The sequence below is a fragment of the Peromyscus californicus genome, unplaced genomic scaffold (assembly GCF_007827085.1).
Source record: "Peromyscus californicus insignis strain IS unplaced genomic scaffold, ASM782708v3 Scaffold_4__1_contigs__length_199733344, whole genome shotgun sequence".
Taxonomy (NCBI): domain Eukaryota; kingdom Metazoa; phylum Chordata; class Mammalia; order Rodentia; family Cricetidae; genus Peromyscus; species Peromyscus californicus.
Genome location: NW_026294562.1, coordinates 51991978 through 52013537, shown reverse-complemented (window position 1 = coordinate 52013537; position 21560 = coordinate 51991978). Strand labels below are relative to the sequence as shown.

The following is a 21560-nucleotide window of genomic DNA, read 5'->3' as shown; positions in this document are numbered from 1 at the left end:
GGACCACCTCAAGCAAGGGTGGTCCAAAAGTGCGAGGCAGAGAGTACTGGGAAAGGCCGAGGCCAGCTCTGGCTGCGAGATGACCGGACCAGTCCTGCCCTCGCTCCGCGGGATCACGGTACCCACACAGCTAGAGGGACCGGGCTGGGCCGGCAGAGGGGCGGGGCCGGGCACGTGGCCTGGGGCCGCCTCTCGAGCACGTGACCCGCCCAGGGCAGGGGAAGGGCCAGGGTGGGGCGGAGCCGCGAACCTTAGCGGCCAGCGGGACAGACCGGCGGTGGAGCGATTGACAGGCTGCAGGGCAGCTCTGGGGCCCGGGCAGAGTTGGCTGTGCGCGTGGACGCGGCTGCGGCAACGCGGAGAGCGGGGGCGCCGGGATGTGGAGCGGGTAGGTCCCCGCACGCCGGTGGCTCTGCGCTTGGTCTGGGCCGCGCTGGCCTCCTGGGTGGGAGAACAGGGGGTCCCCGCTGTTGTTTGCACCCGACTTGGGAGATGATCTGTACTCCCAGCCCTGCCTGCAGCGTAGGGTGGCACTGTACCCTGAGGACACTCTGCTGCCTCAGAGCTGAAAGGACCTTGGCGGGACCGATCTGAGTTGCCCCAGAGAGGGAAGGTGACAGCGCCAACTCCTCCTAGCTCCAATGGAGCTCATGAGAGAAGTAGGGGGGTGGGAGGGGGATGAGTGGTAGTATGTATACTGTAGAGTAAATCTGGGGCACGCATTTAAAGGAGGGAACACCCATGAACTCTGGGGAAGCAGTGCAATTGAGAAAGCTAGCAGTGTCTCTCCAAGGTCCCTGGCCAGTTGATTGGAACCTTGTGATTCAAGATGTGGGATGGGTCTGTGCTGACTCGCAGTCTGGAGGAGCTGAACAGCACAGACCCTGAGACTTGGGTGAGCCCTTTCTACATCCCTCACCCCCACTCACATCTGTTAGGACCATGGGTTCTTGAGGCTGGTTCCTGTTCGTGGTCAGTCTAATAGGAGATCCTGCCCTGTGTTCATAAAGGTTGATGTCCTTTCTTGAATTTAGGCAAATACCTTCTCCCTGGGTTGGAGGGACTAGGTCCTGGGGGAGGGGGTTCCTACTAAGGATTGTCCCAGGATAGAAGGAAGGAGAAAAGCCCCTGGGGGAGGGGAACAGGTGAGATCTATTTACTTTTATAGACCCCAGCTGAGCTTGACCTGAGGTGCTAGGGGAGAAATGGGGCTTCCACTCCAGCTGGGGCACCAAACCTGAGCTCATGTGCAGTGTGGACAGGCTTGGATCTTTTAGAGGGAGCAGAAGCCAGCCTGTGTTTGGAATTTCACTGCAGGGAAAGAGGCTTGGAAAGTGTGTCGGGTGGGTTCCTGGTGCCTGCAGAGGTTGATGCAATCCTGCTTGGGGATACATGTGTTTGATCCTGTCTGGGGCTGTGTGTTTGAGGAGCAGCCTGGTCTGAAGGAAGTTGTGAGCCTTTATGCTGGGTGGACTGAGGCAATTGCTGTATGACCGACCCTAAGGGTACAGGTCCCTTCTCTGGGCTGGGGTGTGTGTGTGTGTGTGTGTGTGTGTGTGTGTGTGTGTGTGTGTGTGTGTGTGTGTACATGGGGGTCAGAGGAGATGTCAGGTGTCCTGTCTCTCTCCACTGTATATTCCCTTGAAACAGGGTCTCACTGAAGCTGCAACTTGTTTTTCTGCTAAGCTGGTGGCTGGTATACCCTAGTGATTCTCACGGTGCCGTGTGCCCTCACAGTGCTCAGCTTGCAGGTACATATGGCCAACTGGGATCTGAACCCAGGTCCTCATGCTTAAGCAGCAAGCAGTCTTACCCACTGAGCCATCTCCCCAGCCCTTAGACATCGGGACCAGAGTCTGACCTTCTTAGCCTGCACTGGGGTCTTGGGAGCCTTGGAGCAGTCCCCTCCCTGCAGCAGTTAAGAGGAACCATGCTCAGGGTCATACATTGCTAGATCTTGCTCTGTGACCCCCTAGAAGCTCATGTCAGCTCCAAGAGGCATCTCCTAGGAGCTGTGGATCCTAGTCCAGAAAGAGTTGGGGACTGGCAAATCCAGGCTTTCTGGGGCTTAGCTTCCTGCTGTAAGATGAACCGAGCATCACTCTTGGGTGTTTGTTAATGGCAGGGTCCTAATGGGGCTGAACACAAGTGACTGGACCCTGTTAGGAGCCAGAAGGAGAGATCCTTCTTAGGATTCTAGAGCATAAGCCTTGAAGTGGCAGTTCCAGTCTGATTTTTGGGGTGGGGGAAGTGGGTACAGGGTCTCATGTAGCATAGGTTGGCCTCAAACTCTCTGTATAGTCAAGGATGACCCCTTCTCTCCATTTCCCAAGTACTAGGACTCAGGCATGAGGCACAATGGCTGGTTTAGGTGGTGCCAGGGTGGGAATCTAGAGCTTTGCATGTGCTGGGCAAGTACTCTCCCAACCGAACTGCAGCCCCAGCCACAGTCTCCCTTGGTTTTGCTTTGTTTGTGGACGCAGGTTCTTGCCACATAGACGAGGCTGACCCAGAACTCTTTTGAAAGAATTTTTTATTAGTGTGCAGGGTGTGTGTGTGTAAGATAGGGGAGGGAGCACATGGGTTGCTGCATACAAGTTGAGGTCAGAGGACAACTTTATGAGGTTGGTACTCTCCCTCTACTTTTACATGGGTTCTAGGGATTGAACCGAGGTCCCCAAGCTTACACAGCAAGCACCCTACCTCACTTAGCCATCTCACGGGCCCTGGCCTAGAACTCTTGATCCTCTTGCCTTAGCCTTCTTGGTGCAGCACTGCTATGCCTGGCTCTCCAACCTCACTTTAAGGGGCTGATCCTCCACCACCCACACCCACTCCAGACTGGGCTTCTCCTCCATTTCCTGTAGTTACATAGGTAGATGGTCTTGGGGGCCATGCCCACTCTAGATAATGGAGTGAAGATGATACTTTGAGATTTCTGTACCCAACACAGTCTGGGACACTTTACATTTGGTCATCAGAGTCCAGAGTCTGGGTTCTGGACCGTTTCTGTGGCACTGAGCAGCTATATAACATTGGTGTGACCCTCTGGTCTCAGATTCCCCACTCGCTGGATCGGACTAATTATAACTATCTCTAGGGAGGCCCAAACTCCAATGGACTGCTGAGAAAAAAGGTTGAGCTCACCCAGCCTCCCAGGTGTTGAGGGCCGTGCCTTTGCCCCAGGCCAGTGACTAGGGAGTTCCACAGTTGTAGGTATCTAGGTTCTGCAATCTTGAGTCACTTAACTGTTCTGGGCCTTCCCTGCTCTAAGGACTCCTGCCCTGAGACCTAAGTCACAGGGGACTGAGGGCCCCAGGATCAGGCAGATAGGCCTTCCCTTTGGGAAGGACTTGCGCAGCCTCCATGAACCCTCCCCCCACCCTGGCCTTTCAACAGATGGAAGTATCTTGCCTGCCATTCCTTGCCCAGCACATTTGTGTCCAGGATCAGAGCAGACTCTCAGTAGAGCCCTGCCGGTCCTCAGCACTGGATATATGCTTAGTAAACCTTGGAGAATGAGGAGAGGAAGGTACATCGTGAAAAGGGGAGGGAGAAGGAGATGCCATGGTAGCCCCTGGAAACTTCCTGGCAGCTATGGAAAGTGGAATGTGGTCAGGATGTGGAAGCTGGCAGGGTAGGCGCTTACTAGGCACATGCTATATGTCAGAGGTTTTAGGGGTGTGTGTGTGTATGTATGCATGTGTTTGTGTGTGTGTGTGAAATCTTGGACTAAATGTACAGGAAGTCCCCCAGAAGCCTATATAAGCATAACATGTGACCCTCACTTATCCAGGCCTGGCCTGGCTCTTGGCGGAGAGACAAGGGTTGAGTCCCCCCTTGGGCTGGCCTGGCTTGGCCTGGGGGCAGTAGCAGGAAGAATCTGGCCTGACCATCTACTTAGTCTCTTGATCTCTTCTTCCCACTAGGGCCTGCTGCTGCGCCTGAAACCCTTTCCCATCGGCACCCTCCCCCATCAGTGGCCTAACATCCCTCCCACCTTTTGCCCTAGTCCCCTCCAGCAGTGGCTAAGGCCCACCCTGTCTCTTGCCTGTCCCTTGTGCCTGCTTGCCTTGGCTCACTGGATTCTGACCTAACTCCAGATCCCTACCATCAGAGAGACAAGATGTGTCTCTGATTCACAGGGTTCCCCCTCTGCTACCCCTCAGCCCAGGCTCAGATGCTGGCTGTTCCCGCTGGTACCTCCCAACAGCTGCCACTGTCCTGCCTTTTTTCTCTAGCCACCCACAGCACCCTGTAGTTCCCAAAAGCCCGAGCCACCCCCTTTCGCTTCCCTGAAGACCCCCTCCCACTTCCTCATTCCCATCCCACTGTTCTCACCGAGCTTTTCCTTGGTTTTAAATGAGCTTAGTTAATCAATTACTGCGCTGCTGCATATTTTACCTGCCCTCCTACCGAAGTCCTGCTCCACCCCCTGCCCGTGCCCATGGGCCCCTACAATGCTTTGTCTGTGTGTCCCCCCCCAGCTCATTCCTGCCTGGCAGGCAAGGCGGCCCTGGGCATCACCACTCCGCCCTTACTTGGGCACCATCTCTAACTTCCTCTAACCCCATCTGCATCCTGCCTCACTTCTCCGAAACCTCCATTCATTCCTGCTTGTGAGGGGCAAGTCACATGCTGTTTGTGCTGTGCCTGCAGTCTGGGTTCAGTTCCCATCCTACCAACGCCTTGCTATGTATTCCAAGCCAGGGCATTAACCTTGTCTCCTGCTGGGTTACCTTGTCATTAAGATTAGACTGTGGAGTCCCTCTCACTACAACACTGTCATGACACCCGTGGTGGTTAAGTGGTGGGCTGACCTGAACCTGAACCAGGAACCTGGAAACCCTACGTACTTGTTGGTTTGGGCCTGAAGACTTAGGCTGTTTGCTGGGCTTGTAGGCTGCTTATAGAGAGCCACAAACCCTTTCCTGGCACCTTGTTGCTACGTGAATGTGAATGTCATATGTCTCTCATTCTTAGTCTCCTGAAGGAGTCTGAATCCCGCCGCGAGTACCATGGCACTGCCCCACTGAGAGTCAGTTCTAGGCAAGATTTCTGTAGCTGCCCTGGGCAGGCAGCATAGGATGTGTGCTCCCAGTCTAGTCCTTCTGTGGTTCCAGAGCTGCGCTCAGGGCCCCCTCTGCTGTTTATTTGGTGAACCATTGTGGCCTGGAAGAGAGAAGGGATTCTTTTTTTGTTTTTTGTTTTGTTTTGTTTTTGTTTTTGTTTGTTTGTTTTGAGACAGGGCTTCTCTGTGTAGCCTGTCCTGGAACTCACTCTGTAGACCAGGCTGACCTCCAACTCACAGAGATCCGCCTGACTCTGTCTCCCGAGTCCTGGGATTAAAGGCGTGCGCCACCGCCACCTGGCTGAGAAGGGATTCTTAATCGTAGAAAGAGCTATATAGGGCCATGCCCACTTGCTGAAGAGCCCAGAACAGGCTGATTTGTTCAGGCTAGGAAGGTTAGAAGCTCAAAGGGGTTCAAGGGATCCTATTTAGCTCCTGACCCAAGAAGGGTTTTGAGTGTCTGAGTGACTAACAGGCTGCAGAGTTCAGTTCTCCTTCAGTTATGCTTTGAGGATAGGGACAAAAACCCCTGGTGCCTGCATAGGACAGGCCTGGTGGACTGAGAGTTGTAGCCACTGCATTCTATTTCCTGGGGAAGTGACCTAGGAGAGCACTTCCTGTATGTGGGGGCCCTAGGCTCCTAAGCCAGATTCAGGATGGGGGATGCTGGCCACCCCATCTGCCTCTGACCTTGACTCTTTTTGTTTGTTTGTTTTTTGAGGGATGGTTTCTCTGTGTAACAGCCCTGGCTGTCCTGGAACTCACTTTGTAGATCAGGCTGGCCTCAAACTCACAGAGATCTGCTTGCCTCTGGCTCCCATCACATGTGCCATCACACCTGACCCTGACCTTGACTCTTAGTATCTGTCATCCCTAGAAGATTCATTCCCATCCCATAGTATGCCTCACAGAAGACTGTCTTCCCACAGAGCCTGGACTGAGGAGGTACAGGGCTGTGGATCCCTGACCTACTGGAGACCCGAGGGGTTGACAAGCCGATTGAGGTGTGTGGGCAGAGAGCCTCGCTCAGTGGGGCCTGTGGAACCCTTCTTTCTTCCTCTGAACTTTATGGATCACCAGAACTGGCCTTGAAGCTGGGAAGTGAAAAGGAGGCGGGTCTGCAGGCTGGAGTGTCCACCACACATGCACACACACACACACACACACACACACACACACACACACACACACACGCTGCATCCTTCCCTTCCTGCTGTTCCCTTGCTTCCTACTTCCAACCTTGGAGCACTGAACTTTTCTACTAGGAGGAAAGATGTCATGGAGACCCTGCCTCAGGCCTTCTTGATTGTCTTCTGGCTGTGAAATAGGTTCCCATCACCCCGGAAGTGGGCTAAAGTCAGAGACAGCTGGTAGAATGGTGGGATCTCCTCTGTCTAACCCTAGACCGTACCTGTGCATGGTCCAAGCCACACTGCTGGATGAAGCTGGGTATGACTAGCCAGAATGACTGTGACTATCATTTTCCATTCGAGAGGGTAGGGTTTGGCCCCAGGTCTCCAGAAGACACCTTTCTACTCCCATGGGATACAGTGCCTGTAGGTTCAGCTGCAGGACCCAGAGTCAGGCCAAGCATTTCAGGCATTTCTGCCCAGTAAAGGTTGATCCCTGTTCACCTGTAACAAGTGACTTCCTATTGGAGCTGATAGCAACCCTCTGCCTGATGCTTTTTCCGCCCATCTATGGGGAAAGTAGATTCCAGGAACTTCAGACATTCCCAGGGCAAAGCCTGTCTGTGATCTTGGCCATAGTCCTGTTCGCTCCCTCCGTTGGCCATCATTCTAGTCAGGATGCTTTCTGGGCCAGAGCAAGAGTCTAATAAACTAATTTGAGCTGAGACTGGGTAAAGCTTCCCTGCTATAACTCATAAAGAGCCTACTGTGTTTCCCTGGGCCCAGAAGCCCTTGATCATGAAGCAGATGTGATGACTGCAATACTCACTCCATACCAGGCCACTTGGCCAGAAGCTGAGGACAGTGGCTGAAGACCTGACTGCCTGTCTCCACATTACCCCTCACCAGCTGGGGGCTCCCACAGAAGTCCCCCTCCTCTCTCTGAGCTTGCACCCCCATCTATAGGAATGGGAAAAGGCTATAACTACTGTGTAAAGAGTATTTAAAATGATGTATGGGATTGGAGAGAGAGCTCAGTGGTTAAGAGCATTGACTGCTCTACTAGAAGACCCAAGTTCCCAGGACCCACGTCAGGCATCTCACAGTTGCTTGTTACTCTTGCTCCAGATGAGCTGATGTATTCTTCTGGCCCCTGTGAGTACCAGCACTCATGACATACATGGGCAGAGGCATACGCACGCACATGAATATAAATAAATCTTACACACACACACACACACACACACACACACACACACACACACTCACTGGGGCTGGGAAATTGGATTAGTTGATAAAATGCTTGCTAGGCCAGCGTGAGGACCTGAGGTTGAGCCAGGCATGGTGGCATACTCTTGTAACCATAGTCCTGGGGACTAAAACAGAGGCAGGAGAGTCTCCGAGGCCCCTGTCAGCCTAAGCAATCAGCAAAACCCAGATCCCAGTAAGAGACCTTGCTTAAACTCCAGAGGGGCAACATCCAAGGCTGACCTCTGGCCTCCGCATCCGTGTACACACATGCATGTACCATCACAAACACACAGACACTAACACACAGACAAAACTCTCAGTTCCTGGGCAGAATTCTCATCCCAAATACAGCTGCTGCAGCACTGTTAGGGGGCTCAGGCCTCAAGGATCCTGTGTCAACAAGACCTTCCCCCCAAACAATGGTATTGGGAAAATCTGTCTGCCACACACACTGGTGGAATGGTGAATCTCCATCTTTGCCTTATACTCACTGAGGCCCAGTCCCTGCTAAGCAGGGCCCAATTCCAGGAGCCTCAAGGCCACATGTTGGGCCCATTCCAGGCCAGAGAAAAGGCTGGGCTGGGCAGTGGATTCACTGCTATTGTCTCGGAGATCTCACTTTCCTTATGTTACTCAGATGGAAACTGAGGTTCAGAGGTTCTTTGGTGAACTTCTCAGGGCCTTGAGGACAGGAGATAGGGATAGTCCCCCGAATTTCCTTTCAATTATTCTAAGACCTAGTCTCATTGGCCTTGTGTTCTTCCAGTGCAGGCTTGGCTGAGCCCCTCCCCCTCACTTCCCACTGTTATCAGTCAGCCCAGCCCCCCCCAAACCCGCCAAGCCACTGCCGCCCTGAGGCTGCTGGCTCAGGAGCCCCAGATTTTGCTGAGCAAGTGAATCCGGAGGTGCTGTGCTCAGCACATGGCCACTGACCAGACCTTCCTCTCTTCCCTCTTCAGGGTCTGCTTTCTAGGGTTTCTGTAGCTTGGAGGTGGGGACTGGATAAGGGCAGAACCCCAGTGCCCCCAAGGCTTCAGCATCAGCCAGTGGAGGGTTCTGAGACTTCCAGAAGAGGGGGGTGTTTGTCTGAAATCACACAGAAGGCCAGGGAGAGCTGTGTTTTTCTCTCACAAAATCCAGGGGTGGCAGGAAGTGGGTCTGTTATGCCTGGGCTATTTGTAGAATCCTGCCTGCCTGCTGAGGCCTGGTGCTTCCTCTCTGGTCTGCCTTTGTGAATTTCTGTCATATTGACATTTCCATTAACGATGCCATGTTATTGATAAAGTTTGATTTGCGCTAACTGTGTGGATGAAGGCTCCCACTTAACTGCCTCTTCTGTGTCCAGGTTTTTTTGCTCATCCCCTTCAGCTCTTGGGAATGGCTATCATTGGGACAGTCCTTACCTATGGTGTAAGAGCAGAGACTCATTCTAAGCATTGATACATTAATATTAATTGTCTGCTCAACAAATGTGAATTGAGTTTGGACTTAGTGCTGGCCACCTGCTACATACCAAGCACTGCCCTGTGCCCTAGGTTGGGGACAGTGGATGACAAAGATGTGTGAGCCCTGCCTTGGCCCCTAAGAAAGTTCGTGCTTGGTCATTCTGCCCTTGTGACATTCCAGTTACAGCTTGCAGTGGCTCTGTTTTACAGATGGACAGGACTGAGGCTCAAGTGGCAGGTATACGGCCTAGGGTTGGTCCCTGGGCTCAGCTCGGCAGGTCTTGAGTCCCCAGCCTGTGTGCGCTGATGTCTTTGTTTGCCTTCCAGCCCACCCCAGGCAGACGAGGGCCTCCCTACCGGCCCCTCAGCGGTCTCAGTCCCCTGGAAAAACCTCGGCCCCAGCAAAAGTCATAGGGAGTCCCCAGGGGGCTTGGTGGAAGCCTCTGCTTCCCGGAAGGAGGCCCAGGCTGAAGAACACTCGGCAGCCGCCCCACTGGACGTATCGCGCCTGCGCAGCTCCTCCATGGAGATCCGAGAGAAGGGCTCAGAGTTCCTGAAGGAGGAGTTATACAAGGCCCAGAAGGTGGGTGCTCCAGCGTGGGGTTGAGGGCTGAGGGAGAGTAGTCAGACTGAGCAAGCCCAGATAGCTGTGGAAGGGAGAAGGGCCGTCACTTGCCTAGGTTACATGCCAGGCCCGCGCTGCAGTCCTGGGAACTGAAGAGGCTGGTTTAACCCCGGGCCTTCAAGCGTGCTAAGCATGCGTTCTACTACTGAAGTCTCAGAAGTCCTAAATGTTTCCATACCTCTTGACTCATCCGGAAACCTGCTTCCAGCTCTGCTGGGCAGCTGGCCTAGGGTTTTCACCTTGGGCATGGGCTAAAGTACTGTAGATTGGCAGCTGCCGGTGAGGTGAGCTGGTGGGCTAAAGCTTCCCACCAGGCTGGGAGATGGAGCCCGCCTAGGGCAGGTTGACAGCCTCCTGCCTGCACCCAGGAGCTGAAACTGAAGGACGAGGAGTGTGAACGGCTTTGCAAGGTGCGTGCACAGCTGGAGCAGGAGCTGGAGGAACTCACAGCCAGCCTGTTCCAGGTACACTGGGCAGCCTGGGAATGGGTGGCCTGGCTGGTCTGGGTGTCTGGTGTCTTGTGACCACTCATGCAGAGGTGCCCCCTCTTCTAGGAAGCTCACAAGATGGTTCGGGAAGCCAACATGAAGCAGGCTGCGTCCGAAAAGCAGTTGAAGGAGGCTTGGGGCAAGGTGAGACCCATCCCTGTGCGCCTAGGCCAGCTCCAGGCTCCCATCACAGCCATTGGCGGGGCATACTGCCCTCAACTAACAGGTTCCTCACAGACCTACTAGGCCTCAGGAACAAGAGAACCCAGGTCTGGGACAGGCAGGGTGGATCTGAAATTAAGTAGCCCAGGGCCCCCAGACTCCGTCAGTGCTCCTGCTGCACCATAGAGACTTTTTTGGGGGGTCCTCTGTAGTCCAGGGGGGCCCAGTGGTTGTTACAGGTTCTCCTCCTGACTTCAAAGCAGAAATGTGGGCCTTGGCTGTAGAACACAGGCAAGCAGTTTCCTTTCTCATAGTGTTTGCCAATCAGTAAATGTGAAGCTTGGCCTGTTCTTGGGTTCTGGAGATCCCTGAATATGCAGTAGGAGATCCAAGAAGTTCTCAGAGAGCTCCTCCAGCAGAGTCTCAGGATGTGTCCTGAGGCAGGCTGTGTCTCCTCTCGGCCTTGGTTTCCCTATCTATAGAATAGATGTCTTAGAGGTTGTTCCAAGGGGGAGGGGAGGGGCTAGTTACTGCTGGGGCTACTTGGCTGACAGGCTGTGGTAGCCATGGTGACGTTAACCCCACGTTGGGGTTGATGGTCATCTTGTTTGGGCCAGATTGACATGCTACAGGCAGAGGTGACAGCCTTGAAGACACTGGTCATCACGTCCACACCAGCCTCTCCCAACCGTGAGCTCCACCCACAGCTGCTGAGCCCCACCAAGGCCGGACCCCGAAAGGGCCACTCACGCCATAAGAGTACCAGCAGTTCCCTCTGTCCGGTTGTGTGCCCCACTGCAGGGCATATCCCCACCCCAGACAAAGAAGGCAAGGAGGTGAGGCACAGGCCATGTGGGCTCACAACAGGGAGGGGTGATCCCGCTTAACCCGCCAAGTGAGCATCCTGGAGGAGCCAGCCTGACCCCTCCTGTGGGACCTGCCACCTGTCTCTCCCCGCTCTGGGCTTCAGGGTCCCTTGAACTGTGAAGGCTGGGCAGGCTCCTCTGATTCCAAGCAGGAGGTGGTAATCTCTGAATTTGAGCTGTCTTCGAACCTAAAGGTCCTCTCTCAGGAAACCTCTTCAGAGATGCACTTCCTATGTGAAGAGTGACAAGACTGGGTCCCCTGGACATCTAGAGAGAGGCTACCTGGTGTTTTGTGGCTACAGGCTTGAGGTCTAAGGCCACTCCATACTTGTTTATGTATTCTAGGGTCCTCAGTGCCTCTGGCTGTGGTGCTGAGGCAAGTATGACCTTAGAGAAGCATCTCTGTCCTGCCTCAGTGGGGAAAAGCGGGAGGAGGCTTGGTCCAGGCTGGACTGACATGAACACAGGTCCTTGGGTAGCTGGTAGCACTTCCCATGCCACACGCCCGCCCCCCGCCCCTCTGGGAGAGGAACTGAGGACAGGAAAGAGTCAGTTCAGGCTGTACCCGGTGAACACTGGGGAGACGTGGGGTGAGATCCAGCTTCCTGGGGCTCTTGCTCAAGCCCGTCCTAGCTCAGAACGCTCTTCATCTGTCCCCTGAGCTTCCAGGGAGGTGCAAGCAAAGCCCTCTCAGTCCCCTTCTGAGCACTGAGCTTCCCATTGGACACTGACATCTCCTCCTTCCTCCTGTCTGTCTCTGTATGTCTGTCTGTCCATCCGTCCACCCATCCCCTGGCCCAGCCTGGGCTGCCCCCTCTACTCTCCCTGCTCCTGTGCGTGATCCCCAGCAAGGCCATCCACCTCACCTACGAGCCGACCTGGCAGCTCCCATCTGGGGAGCCGCCCACGGCCTCCAACTCCGCTACCTCTCTCTCCTTTTCCCGACAGGTAATGGCTCCTTAAGGGGCCACCCCTTCCTCTCCCATCTGGGCTTCACTTACTGTGCATGCAGCCCAGGGCAGGCCATCATTGCCTCCTCAACTGGGCAGCAGGGAAACCTGTGAATGTTCTCTCCTGTGTGCATGTACCTATATGTGCATTCTAGACGTACAGAGACCCGTGGGTGCCTCTGGGGACCCACAGATTCTTACAGGCTTGTTCTTGATGTTTCTTCCAAAAGGAGTCAGTAGCAGAATTCAGGCCAAGGCCCTGGATCCAAGTCTGTAATTTTGCAAGTGCCAAGAAACTTAATGTACACCCAGACCCAAACTGTGTTGTTCTAAATCTTTGGTGCAAAGGGCAGACAGGACCTCTTCTTCCCTGGACTCTGCTCCCCTGCATGGCTGCTGAGGACAGGCCTGGTGGGCCACCGCGCCCTCCTGCACCTTCCTGTTCTCCTCTCCATCAGCTTTGCCTTCTCTGGGGTGCTCACCCTCATCCCTGACTGCCCCCACTTGGCTCCCCTCCCCTGCAGGTGGATACGACCCTGTTTTCAGAGTTCCAGGCTTGGAGGGCATCACCTACCCTGGATAAGGACTGCCCCTTCCTGGAAAGAGTGTACCGGGGAGGATGTGGGCCCCTGCCTCGACTTCACAGTGCAGGAGGTGAGGTGGGCTGGGGGGCCAAGGGTGGCCAGCTGGGGACCCATCCTATGAGTTCCCAGTCACCCAGCATCTCACTGCTGTACCCTGATCTGCTACAGCTCTCAGCTCTGGTGCGGGCTGCTGTGGAGGACAATACACTCACCATCGAGCCTGTGGCTTCACAGACTCTGCCTGCTGTGAAGGTGCCCACTGTTGAATGTCACAACACCAAGTAAGCTTAGTGCCCCTAGGCCCCTTCCTGCCCATGCGGAAGGTCCAAAATGGAGCCTTGGGCAGCACCCTAGGGGACTGGGATAGGAGCCTGAGTCTTGGGCCTCCTAGATGGGCTATAGAGCCCATCTAGGGTAGGTAGGAACAGTAACATTCAGGGTGACAGTCTCCTATGGTTTTTGACCTAGTCTAGGGACTCCCAAGACATGGGGCTGGGGGTATAGCTTATCAAGTCGTTGACTAGCATGTACAAAGCCATGGAATCCATCCCAGCACCTTGTAAAACCAAGCAGAGCAGCATACATCTATGATCCCAGCACTTGGGGGGGGGGGGTAGAGGCAGGAAGATCAGAAGTTGAAGATCATTCTTGGCTACATAGCAACTTCAGGACAAGCCTGGGCTACACACAAAACCCTGCTTTAAAAAAGTGAAAACACGGGAGGAGAGAGGACAGGGGAATCCGTGGCTAATATGTAAAATTAAATTAAATTATAAAATAAAAAAAGTGAAAACACTAAACCACAAGAGAGGAACAGTCATCGCTATCCCCATTTAGGTCCAGGAAGTACCTTTGACAAAAATCCCTGCTGCCAGCTGGGGTGTCTCTTCTGGCTGGCATCGTCCATTCTCCCTCTCCCGCCTCTTCTGTCTCACAGAGATACTGGGCTCTGATTGGCATATAAGTGATTGCTAGCGGCTGGCTCAACCTCCTGCCAATAAATTACTCACAGCCCTGGCAGCTTACCTGCATGCTGCTCAGTCAGCACTGGGCAAGGGTAGCCACAGAAGTGAGCAGTCGAGGTGGACGGAGGGTCAGGCAGGGTTGCCCCTTGACATTCTAGAGATGGCTGGTGGGGCTGGTCCCACAAAGGAAGCCTGGCCACCCAGAGGGAACATCCGAGCCAGCTTTACAGGCAGAAGGAACAGGATGAATGAAGGCCAGGGAAGCTGGAGTGTCATCAGCATGTGTTACCGTAAAAGAAAGTCCTCTGGTGAACTTTCAGTGAAGGTTCAGCCTCACAGTGAAGGAAGAGGCAACGAACACTATCAACCGTCCTTTACCTGAGAGTCTATTTCCTGAACAATAGGGAAGCCATGGGGAAGGATGATGAGTTAGACATGGCCTTCGGAGGTGCTCCTGGCTGTAACATAGAGAAGAAGAAAGGGTAGAGAAAGTAGAGGGTGGTTGGAAGGAGCTGAGGGAATCCAAGCAAAAGGAACGATGTAGGCTGACAACGTGACAACCAAGTGCAGGTGTGGGGGAGGGAGCCTTGTAGGTGATGCTCTAGACCTCTTCATGGAGGCAGGGACCAGTGGAGGAGCAAGATTTGGGAGTGGGAGGCTGGATAATGGGCTCTCAGGACCATGGAAACCTAATATGTGGGTAGCTGAAGGTACTAAGTGGAGATTTCCCAGGCCTGGCTGAGGAGAGAGATGATGTGGGAGGGGGTTCTTAGTGAGGCCTGGTGGGCAGGAGATGACCCTGGTGGGGGGATGTGGGAGGCAGTCAGACCAGAATTCAGTTAGGGAAAGAGGTGATTGGGCATAAGGTCCCCAGTAATGTGGCGGGGGGGCAGTTTAAGAGGCTGCAGAGGGTGAGACTTTGGTATACTTGGTATGACATGAGATTGACCAAGCTCCTCTGCCTGTGTGGGAAAAGGAACTGGGGTGGGGTGTGGGCATGGATCCAGCTGCATTTCAGGTCTTTCCTGAGGACTCTTGCCCCATCCCACATAATTGTTTGGCCCTGAACTCCTTTAGAAGTTGGGAGGGGAGGGAAGAGGAGGCCAGGCCCTACTTCCTACCTGCTTCCTGTGCTAACTGTCCATGCACCCTCTAGCGTGCACACATCCCTGCCTCTGTAGCCTCTTTCAGCGCCTTACACTTGCTCTGTTCTCCCCAGCACATGTGCCCTGAGTGGACTGGCCCGTACCTGCCACCACCGAATCCGCCTCGGAGACTCTGAGAGTCATTATTACATCTCACCATCATCCCGGGCCAGGGTGAGTCATCCTTCACAAATGTCACTTGGCTTCTTTGGGACCACAGGGGCTAGAACTCTGGACCTCTGGCTGGGATGCACTGCCTGAACAACTCTCAGAGGTACAGAGGTTGATCCCGACCATAGCCAGGCCAAATGCCTCATTTTCCTATTGCTATGTGACAAATAACCATAAATATAGGGGCTTAAGATAATATGCTAGTATTTCTAGCCAGTTTCTCACAACCCAACTTAGGATAACCTTGAACTATGATCCTCCTGCCTCCACTTCCCAAGTGCTAGAATTATAGGTATGCTCTACCATACCTGGATTTTTACCATGTTAGAGATTGAACCCAGGGCTTTGTGCATGGTAGACAAGCATGCTGCCAATTGGCTATATCTCCATCCAAAAGGTTATTACCCCTTTTTTTGTTTATTGTTTTGTTTTGAGACAGGGTCTTTTCTTTTTCTTTTTTTTCGAGACAGGGTTTCTCTGTAGTTTTGGAGCCTGTCCTAGAACTCGCTCAGTAGACCAGGCTGGCCTCAAATTCACAGAGATCCACTTGTGTCTGTCTCCTGAGTGCTGGGATCAAAGGCGTGCGCCACTGCCACCTGGCAGAGACAGGGTCTTTCTATGTAGTCCTTGCTGTTCTAGAACTTGCTGTATAAACCAGGCTGACCTTGAATTTAGAGAGCTCCGTCTGCCACTTCCTCCCGAGTGCTGGGATTGAAGGCTTGAGCCATCATGTCTGGCAGTTAAACACTCCTAGTCTCTTTTTTACCTTCCTCCTGGGCCGGGAGCCTGGACACCGATGCACCTGGCAGCCTCAGTTCAGGGACCAATCAGCCTGCAGTCAGAGCTCAGCTCAAGTAGGTTCCTTTCTGAGTTCAGGGCCCTTTCCAAGCTCCTGCAGCTGTTAGTAGAATTCAGTTCTATGTGTCCCTAAAGCTCCTTGTAGGCTAGGGACACCCTCAGCTTCTACCACATGGCCCTTAAAAATAGGGTCAGAGTGTGCTCCAGGGCCACACAGCCTAGACCTGGAGTCTTTGGACTGAATTGTCTGCAGCTCCTACTTTGTATCTGCAGGGTACCCAGAGCCTTGTTCTGTGACCTCAAGTCCCCTATATCCCTTCTTAGCCCAACCCACAGGTCAACAGAAGGGCAGTCCTTGTGTCTTGCAAAACTATACGCAGCACTTTCTTTTATTGTGACCTTGGTGTCTGGTTCTGCTGGGCAAAGCTGTGTACCAGAAGAGAGCGGAGCTGAGGTCTAATGGTTTGTATGTGATCCTTGCTCAAACAGACTGAGGGATGAGGTGTGGACAAAGAGCACAGCCCCGGGGAGAAACTATACCACTCTGCCACTCCCGCTCCATGCTCAGGAGCCCCCTGTGGCTGCCCACTGCCAGCTTATTACCTGGCCTCGGAGTTGCGCTGTCCCCCTTCCCAGCACCAGGCTCAGCCACACCTGGCTGGTGCTCCTATGCTTCCTCACACCACCCTGCCTTTGGCAGCCTCCCCCCAGCTCCAGCTCCCTGCCCCCTCTCTGGCCTCCTGGCAAGCTCTATGTTTGGAGGCCTAGCAAGAGCATCAACCCCTCCCCGCAGTCTCTCGTGCCTGCCAGCCTCTGGGTACCTCACATGCAGGGCTTCCCTGTCCCAGAATCCTGGGTAGGGCTCTCGTGGGCCCTGCTGCCTGCTACCTCCCATCTTGGCTGGTTTTCTAGATGCAGAGCCTGCATGGACATTTCTGGACCTTCTCAATGGAGTGAGGGAAGCAGGATGAGGCAGGGAAAGGAGGCAAACCAAGACAGGGCTTAGCTTTGGCTAGATCCAGAGGGAGTCTGGAGCACAGAGCTCCCTCCAGCCTAGCTAAAAGAGCTGGCCTTGTGTTCCCCCCACAAAAGTGGGCACCACGGGCTCAATGTCGCCTAAACCCTCAGAAGCTGTGAGATCAGGCCAGGCCTGGGGGTGGCCTCGGGCAGAATAACCACACAGCCCCCTCCTCTCTGTGAGAGTCTTTGGGGCTGTGCCTCTGCCAGTAAAGGGTCACCAGAACTTGGCAGGGAACAGGCCTCAAGCCATACTAGGGTCCTCAAGCTTAGGGACAAGGTAGCCTGGGAAAGCAACTCTAATTGCCTTTCATGGAATTATACATAGCACCTGGTGGGCCTGGACCTCCTTGCTCAGAATGAGCAGGTCCACAAGGAACTAAGCTTGGGTGTTGGTGCAGGCTGCCTGATTTCATGCCCGCTTGACCACTTCCTGACCGCGCACTTTACCAGTCTTTATCACTGGTAAAATGGGCATGGTGAGTGTCCGTGTCCCGCTTGCTGCATTGCGTACAGGCATCGCAACAGTTATTCTTGGGAGCTGTGGGTGTCTTGCTATTGTTAATTCAACCTTGGAAGCCCAGCTCTAGCAGAGTCAGCGAGCACTCCCTGGCTCTGCCAGGTGCCTGTGACTTACGTTCTGGGATAGGGTCTGCATTGGCTTTTGGAGGGGACCCTAGAGTCTGGGGAATCTCGTGGGTCACACCCTCTCCATTCTGCCCACAGATCACTGCAGTATGCAACTTCTTCACCTATATTCGCTACATCCAGCAAGGCTTGGTTCGGCAGGATGGTGAGTGCCCTCTAGTGTTCTTTTCCGGGATAGTTTCCAAGGGAGGGAGACCCGGGCAGAATGGGGTTGGTTAAGCGCCTTCGAAGACTGCCTGTCCAGCAGCAGCAGAGGCAGGAGTCTAGGGTCCCTTCAGTAGAAGGCCAGCAAAAGGGAGCATTGTACATTAATAAAGTGTCCCTAGTCCTCCTTAATGATGGGTTCTGCTTCACTGGGACAGCAAACCTGGTGCCTTCTACACATCTGGGCCATGCTGCTTTTTCTTCTGCCTAGAAATCCTTAGGGCCAGCAGAGATATCATTCCTGTTGCTGGCTTGGACATTCAAGGGTCTTTATGATGGGTCCCTCCTGTGACTCTTCCTACTTCTTCATGGCCACCAGAACATGGGTTCCCTGCCTTCTGGATCCTTCTCCAGACACAGGGACTGATGCCCTGGGCCCTGCTCACTGCTCTGGGTCAAGGTGGGAAAACATTTGCAACTGGAGAAGTGTAGTTCTAAGCCCATGATGAAAACAACTCTGGCAAAGAGTGTCTGAACTCCCCTGCCCAAAGCCAGGGAGGCCAGGGCAGTTGTCTCAAGTGACCATGAATTGTCCTCTCTGTCTGCAGCTGAGCCGATGTTCTGGGAGATCATGAGGCTTCGGAAGGGGATGTCACTAGCCAAGCTTGGCTTCTTCCCCCAGGAGGCCTAGGGCGTGATCCCAGGCCTGAAGTAGGCTCTGAGCTAGAGCAAACGGCTGCCTTGGGACAGACAGTCAAGAAATACTGGAGCCAGCTTGAGCCAGAAGCTGAAAGGACAGATAAACAGCCAGGCTGTAGAGACAGAACTAAGCCAGTCCCATCCATTCCTCCTGGGACAGACGGAAGGACAGCCTGCCCTGGACTTCATGAGATGACCCTCTTGCCCACTGGGCTCTGTAGCCACCAAGAGAATTTCAAGGAAACACCAAAGACCAAGGAGCTCAGAGCCATATTGGAGAGAGGCTCAGCTCTAGGGAGGGGACCCTTGAACAGCCAGTACCCCCTCCAAAAGTCCCTGCTGTTTACCAATGCTCTGTTGCTGCCCTGTCTTCAGAAAGGGACTGTTCTACCGTGGCTGGATCTCCAGAGTATGCTCCGCCACGGCCTCTTAAGCTCTGGGTCACCAGCACCCCCTTGTGGCCATCTCTCACCCTGTTCCCAAGTGGCCTCATTAGACTTCCCCAGTGGTAGGGCAAAGGTCTCCAATCTGAGCACGGTGGAGGGATAACTGCCCCCAAAGTGCTCTGAAAATGAGTAAGACCCTGGCTCCATTCTTCTGAATAGAGGCCTCTCTGACCCTCCCTCTCTACTTCAACCCCATCTTCAGGAGGCCCTGGCCCTAAAATTGCCAGGGGCCTGGGCTCTTTCTTCTCAAAGTGTGCCACAGGGGAGCCTCAGGATGTAGTTGTGGGCTGCCATCCAGACCACAGGGGCCCTGTATGTGGGACTGGATGGAGTGGCTACATAGGACCTGGACCCTGCCTTACCCATCCATCATAGCCCACTGGGAACTGGGCTTGGGGTATCCAACCTGGACATATCCCTCACCACGCCCCTATTTCCTTCAAGTGGAATGTAACACAATCTCTGTTTAATAAAGGAAGGCTTTGTTGGTAGGGGCTAGGCAGCAGTGGCCTTCACTCCTGCGCCCTGGGGCTCTGGCCAGGGCTTGGGCATCTGAAGGAATGAAATAAAATCCTTTCCTGACTGCCCTCGTGCTTGGGATTAAACCCAAATCCTGAAGCCACCCCCACTGCTACCACCACTTACTTGCTGTTGGGAAGACTGTTGGAGTTGTCCTTAGTATTTCATGGGGCTATGGGGTAGTGGAATGATTTTTTGCCACTCTATGTGTTCAATTCTGTGAGTCCCCTAGTCCTCAGCGATGACCCCCCCAGTCTATTAGAAGCCAGGAGTCAAAAGCACTGGAACTTCCTGGGGCTTGGCAGGACAGTGCAAGATTGATTGGTGTTACCTGCCATAGGACAGTAGGGGCTACAGAAATGCTGGACTGCCTCACCCCAATCTTAGATGGGTTCTTAGCAAGGCATGGCAGACACAAGTGGAAAGAGGTGGGTAACCAGGGTCCTCAGAGACCTCAAAGTAGGACTGAGGAGATGTCCTGTGGTTCCTGCCTCTGCTCCACCTGTAGGGCTCTGTGCTTTCTTGGAAGGAGGATGCAGCAGATTCTGGGTTGGGTCAGAGGTTGTCAGCAGCCTACAGGAACTTCTCGATTGGCCTGAGGCCCAGATGCCACTCAGATGGTAGATGGGGCGGTGGGGGGGGGGGGGCTGGCCAGAGCTCTGTCAAGGTCCTTTGCCTTTACACGTTCTCTGATCAGTACCCTGTTCCCAGGACTCTTCTGCCTCTGCTGCACCTCTGTGTCCTCACGTCCCCTTCCTGCTCCATTATGACTCCAATCGTTTCCTGTCTTCCCAGTCCCCATAGACACCTGGTCACTGACTAGACCCCTGTCACATCTACTCATGCTGGACGCTGGCAATAATAAACGTACGAGTAATACAACCAGGTCACTGGATGGAGGAAAGTAAAGACAAAGGAGAATGTCAGGGAAACACTTGGTGTCCCAGATGGGATCCCTATGGCATCCTCTAACTATGTCAACCCTTGTTCACCTGGGGACAAGGGAGGATGAAAACCCGAGTGCTGGACTTAATCAGTCCCTAACTTCTGTGTTCTGGGCTCAGCCATATGCAGGACCAAAGAGACACCAGGAGGCACTCCGGAGGCCCGTGGGGGACCCTACTCCCCTGACTTACTTGCCTTGCTGCTACAAAACTTTGACCCTGATCAGACCACAGGTGGGGCCATCAACACAGCCACACCTTGGTAACAGCAATTAATAGCTTAGCACTAGTCATAGCTCCCATTATAGCTCTCTGAACCCATTATTTCAGCCTCTTAGCAATGTTAAAACATGCTGTTCTCCCTCATGTAAATGGATAGAGGCATTGGAAAGAGGCCCCAAGGTTGGGATTTATTTACCTCAGTGGTAGAGGCTTGCCTAGCAAGCACAAGGCCCTGGGTTCAGTCACCTGGAAAAAAAAATCACAAAAAGGTCCTAAGTCTCTGGGCTCCATAGTATTAACCAACCTCTTAGTGTTTTGTTTTTTATACCAAACACTCAAAGTGTGCTTAGGTTCTTTGCTTCTGTAATTGATGCAGAAGGCTAGGGGTGTAGATCAGTGGTAGAGTGCTCAAGGCCTGGAGTTTGGTCCCCAGCACCACACACAACAAAAGAAAAGAAACAGATTGAGACAGGGCTGGCATTTGAACCTAGGTTTGTTCCCTGTACTATACCCTGTTAGGGTTGACTGTGCTAGCAGACCTGTGAGGCAGCTTGGGGCTCTGACTCTTGGAGCTGACTAGGGAGATTAACTGCCATCAGCCACACCGTTGTTCTGAAATTCTCTAGATAACCCTCTTGGGCTTCTATGAATACTTGGCACATAGGATTCATTTGAGCCCTCCTTGGCCAGCCCTGAGTCTGGCCTCTAGGCATGAAGGCATCGAACCTGACTAAGCACATTTACCTGGGGCTGCACCCTGAGATATCTCACTTTGCCATCTGCCAAACTTGCCCTGATTTGAATCCTGCCAGGGCTGTGACCTTGGAGCAAGTTGTTTTCATTTATGAGCTGGGATTATGATTTTCCACCCACAATCTTCCCTCATTTGTTTATGCATGCATGCATTCATTTGGTGTGTGTGTGTGTGTGTGTGTGCGTGTGCGTGTGCGTGTGCGTGTGTGTGCGTGCACATGTACCATGGTGCACGTGTCAGAAGACCACCTCTGGTCCTCTGGTGTTGTGTCGGTCTTTGTCCTCCCCCTTGTCTGAGGCAGAGTCTTTTATTGTCCATTGCTGCATAGGCCAGGCTAGCTTCTGGGAATTCTCCCATCTCTGCCTCCCACCTTCTCATTAGGAACACAGGGATTACAGGCAAGGACTGCTGGATTGAGCTTTATACAAGTTCTGTGGATCTGGACTCAGGTAGTCAGACTTGCACAACAAGTGCTTTACCCACGGAGCAATCTCTGCCACACTTAGTCACTTTTTA

At 53.6% G+C, this 21560-nt stretch overlaps 1 protein-coding gene across 1 annotated transcript; it reads left to right on the top strand.

Moving 5' to 3' along the window:
• The first annotated feature begins 231 nt into the window (after positions 1 to 231).
• Rab3il1 (RAB3A interacting protein like 1) lies at positions 232 to 19096 on the top strand. The gene is given in 12 exon segments (XM_052761019.1): positions 232 to 388; positions 9225 to 9480; positions 9891 to 9986; positions 10077 to 10154; positions 10790 to 11008; positions 11840 to 11986; positions 12513 to 12602; positions 12604 to 12642; positions 12741 to 12853; positions 14757 to 14856; positions 17395 to 17461; positions 18069 to 19096. Coding segments are annotated over 12 exon segments (1299 nt in total). The 5' UTR covers positions 232 to 377; the 3' UTR covers positions 18152 to 19096.
• Positions 19097 to 21560: the final 2464 nt, after the last annotated feature.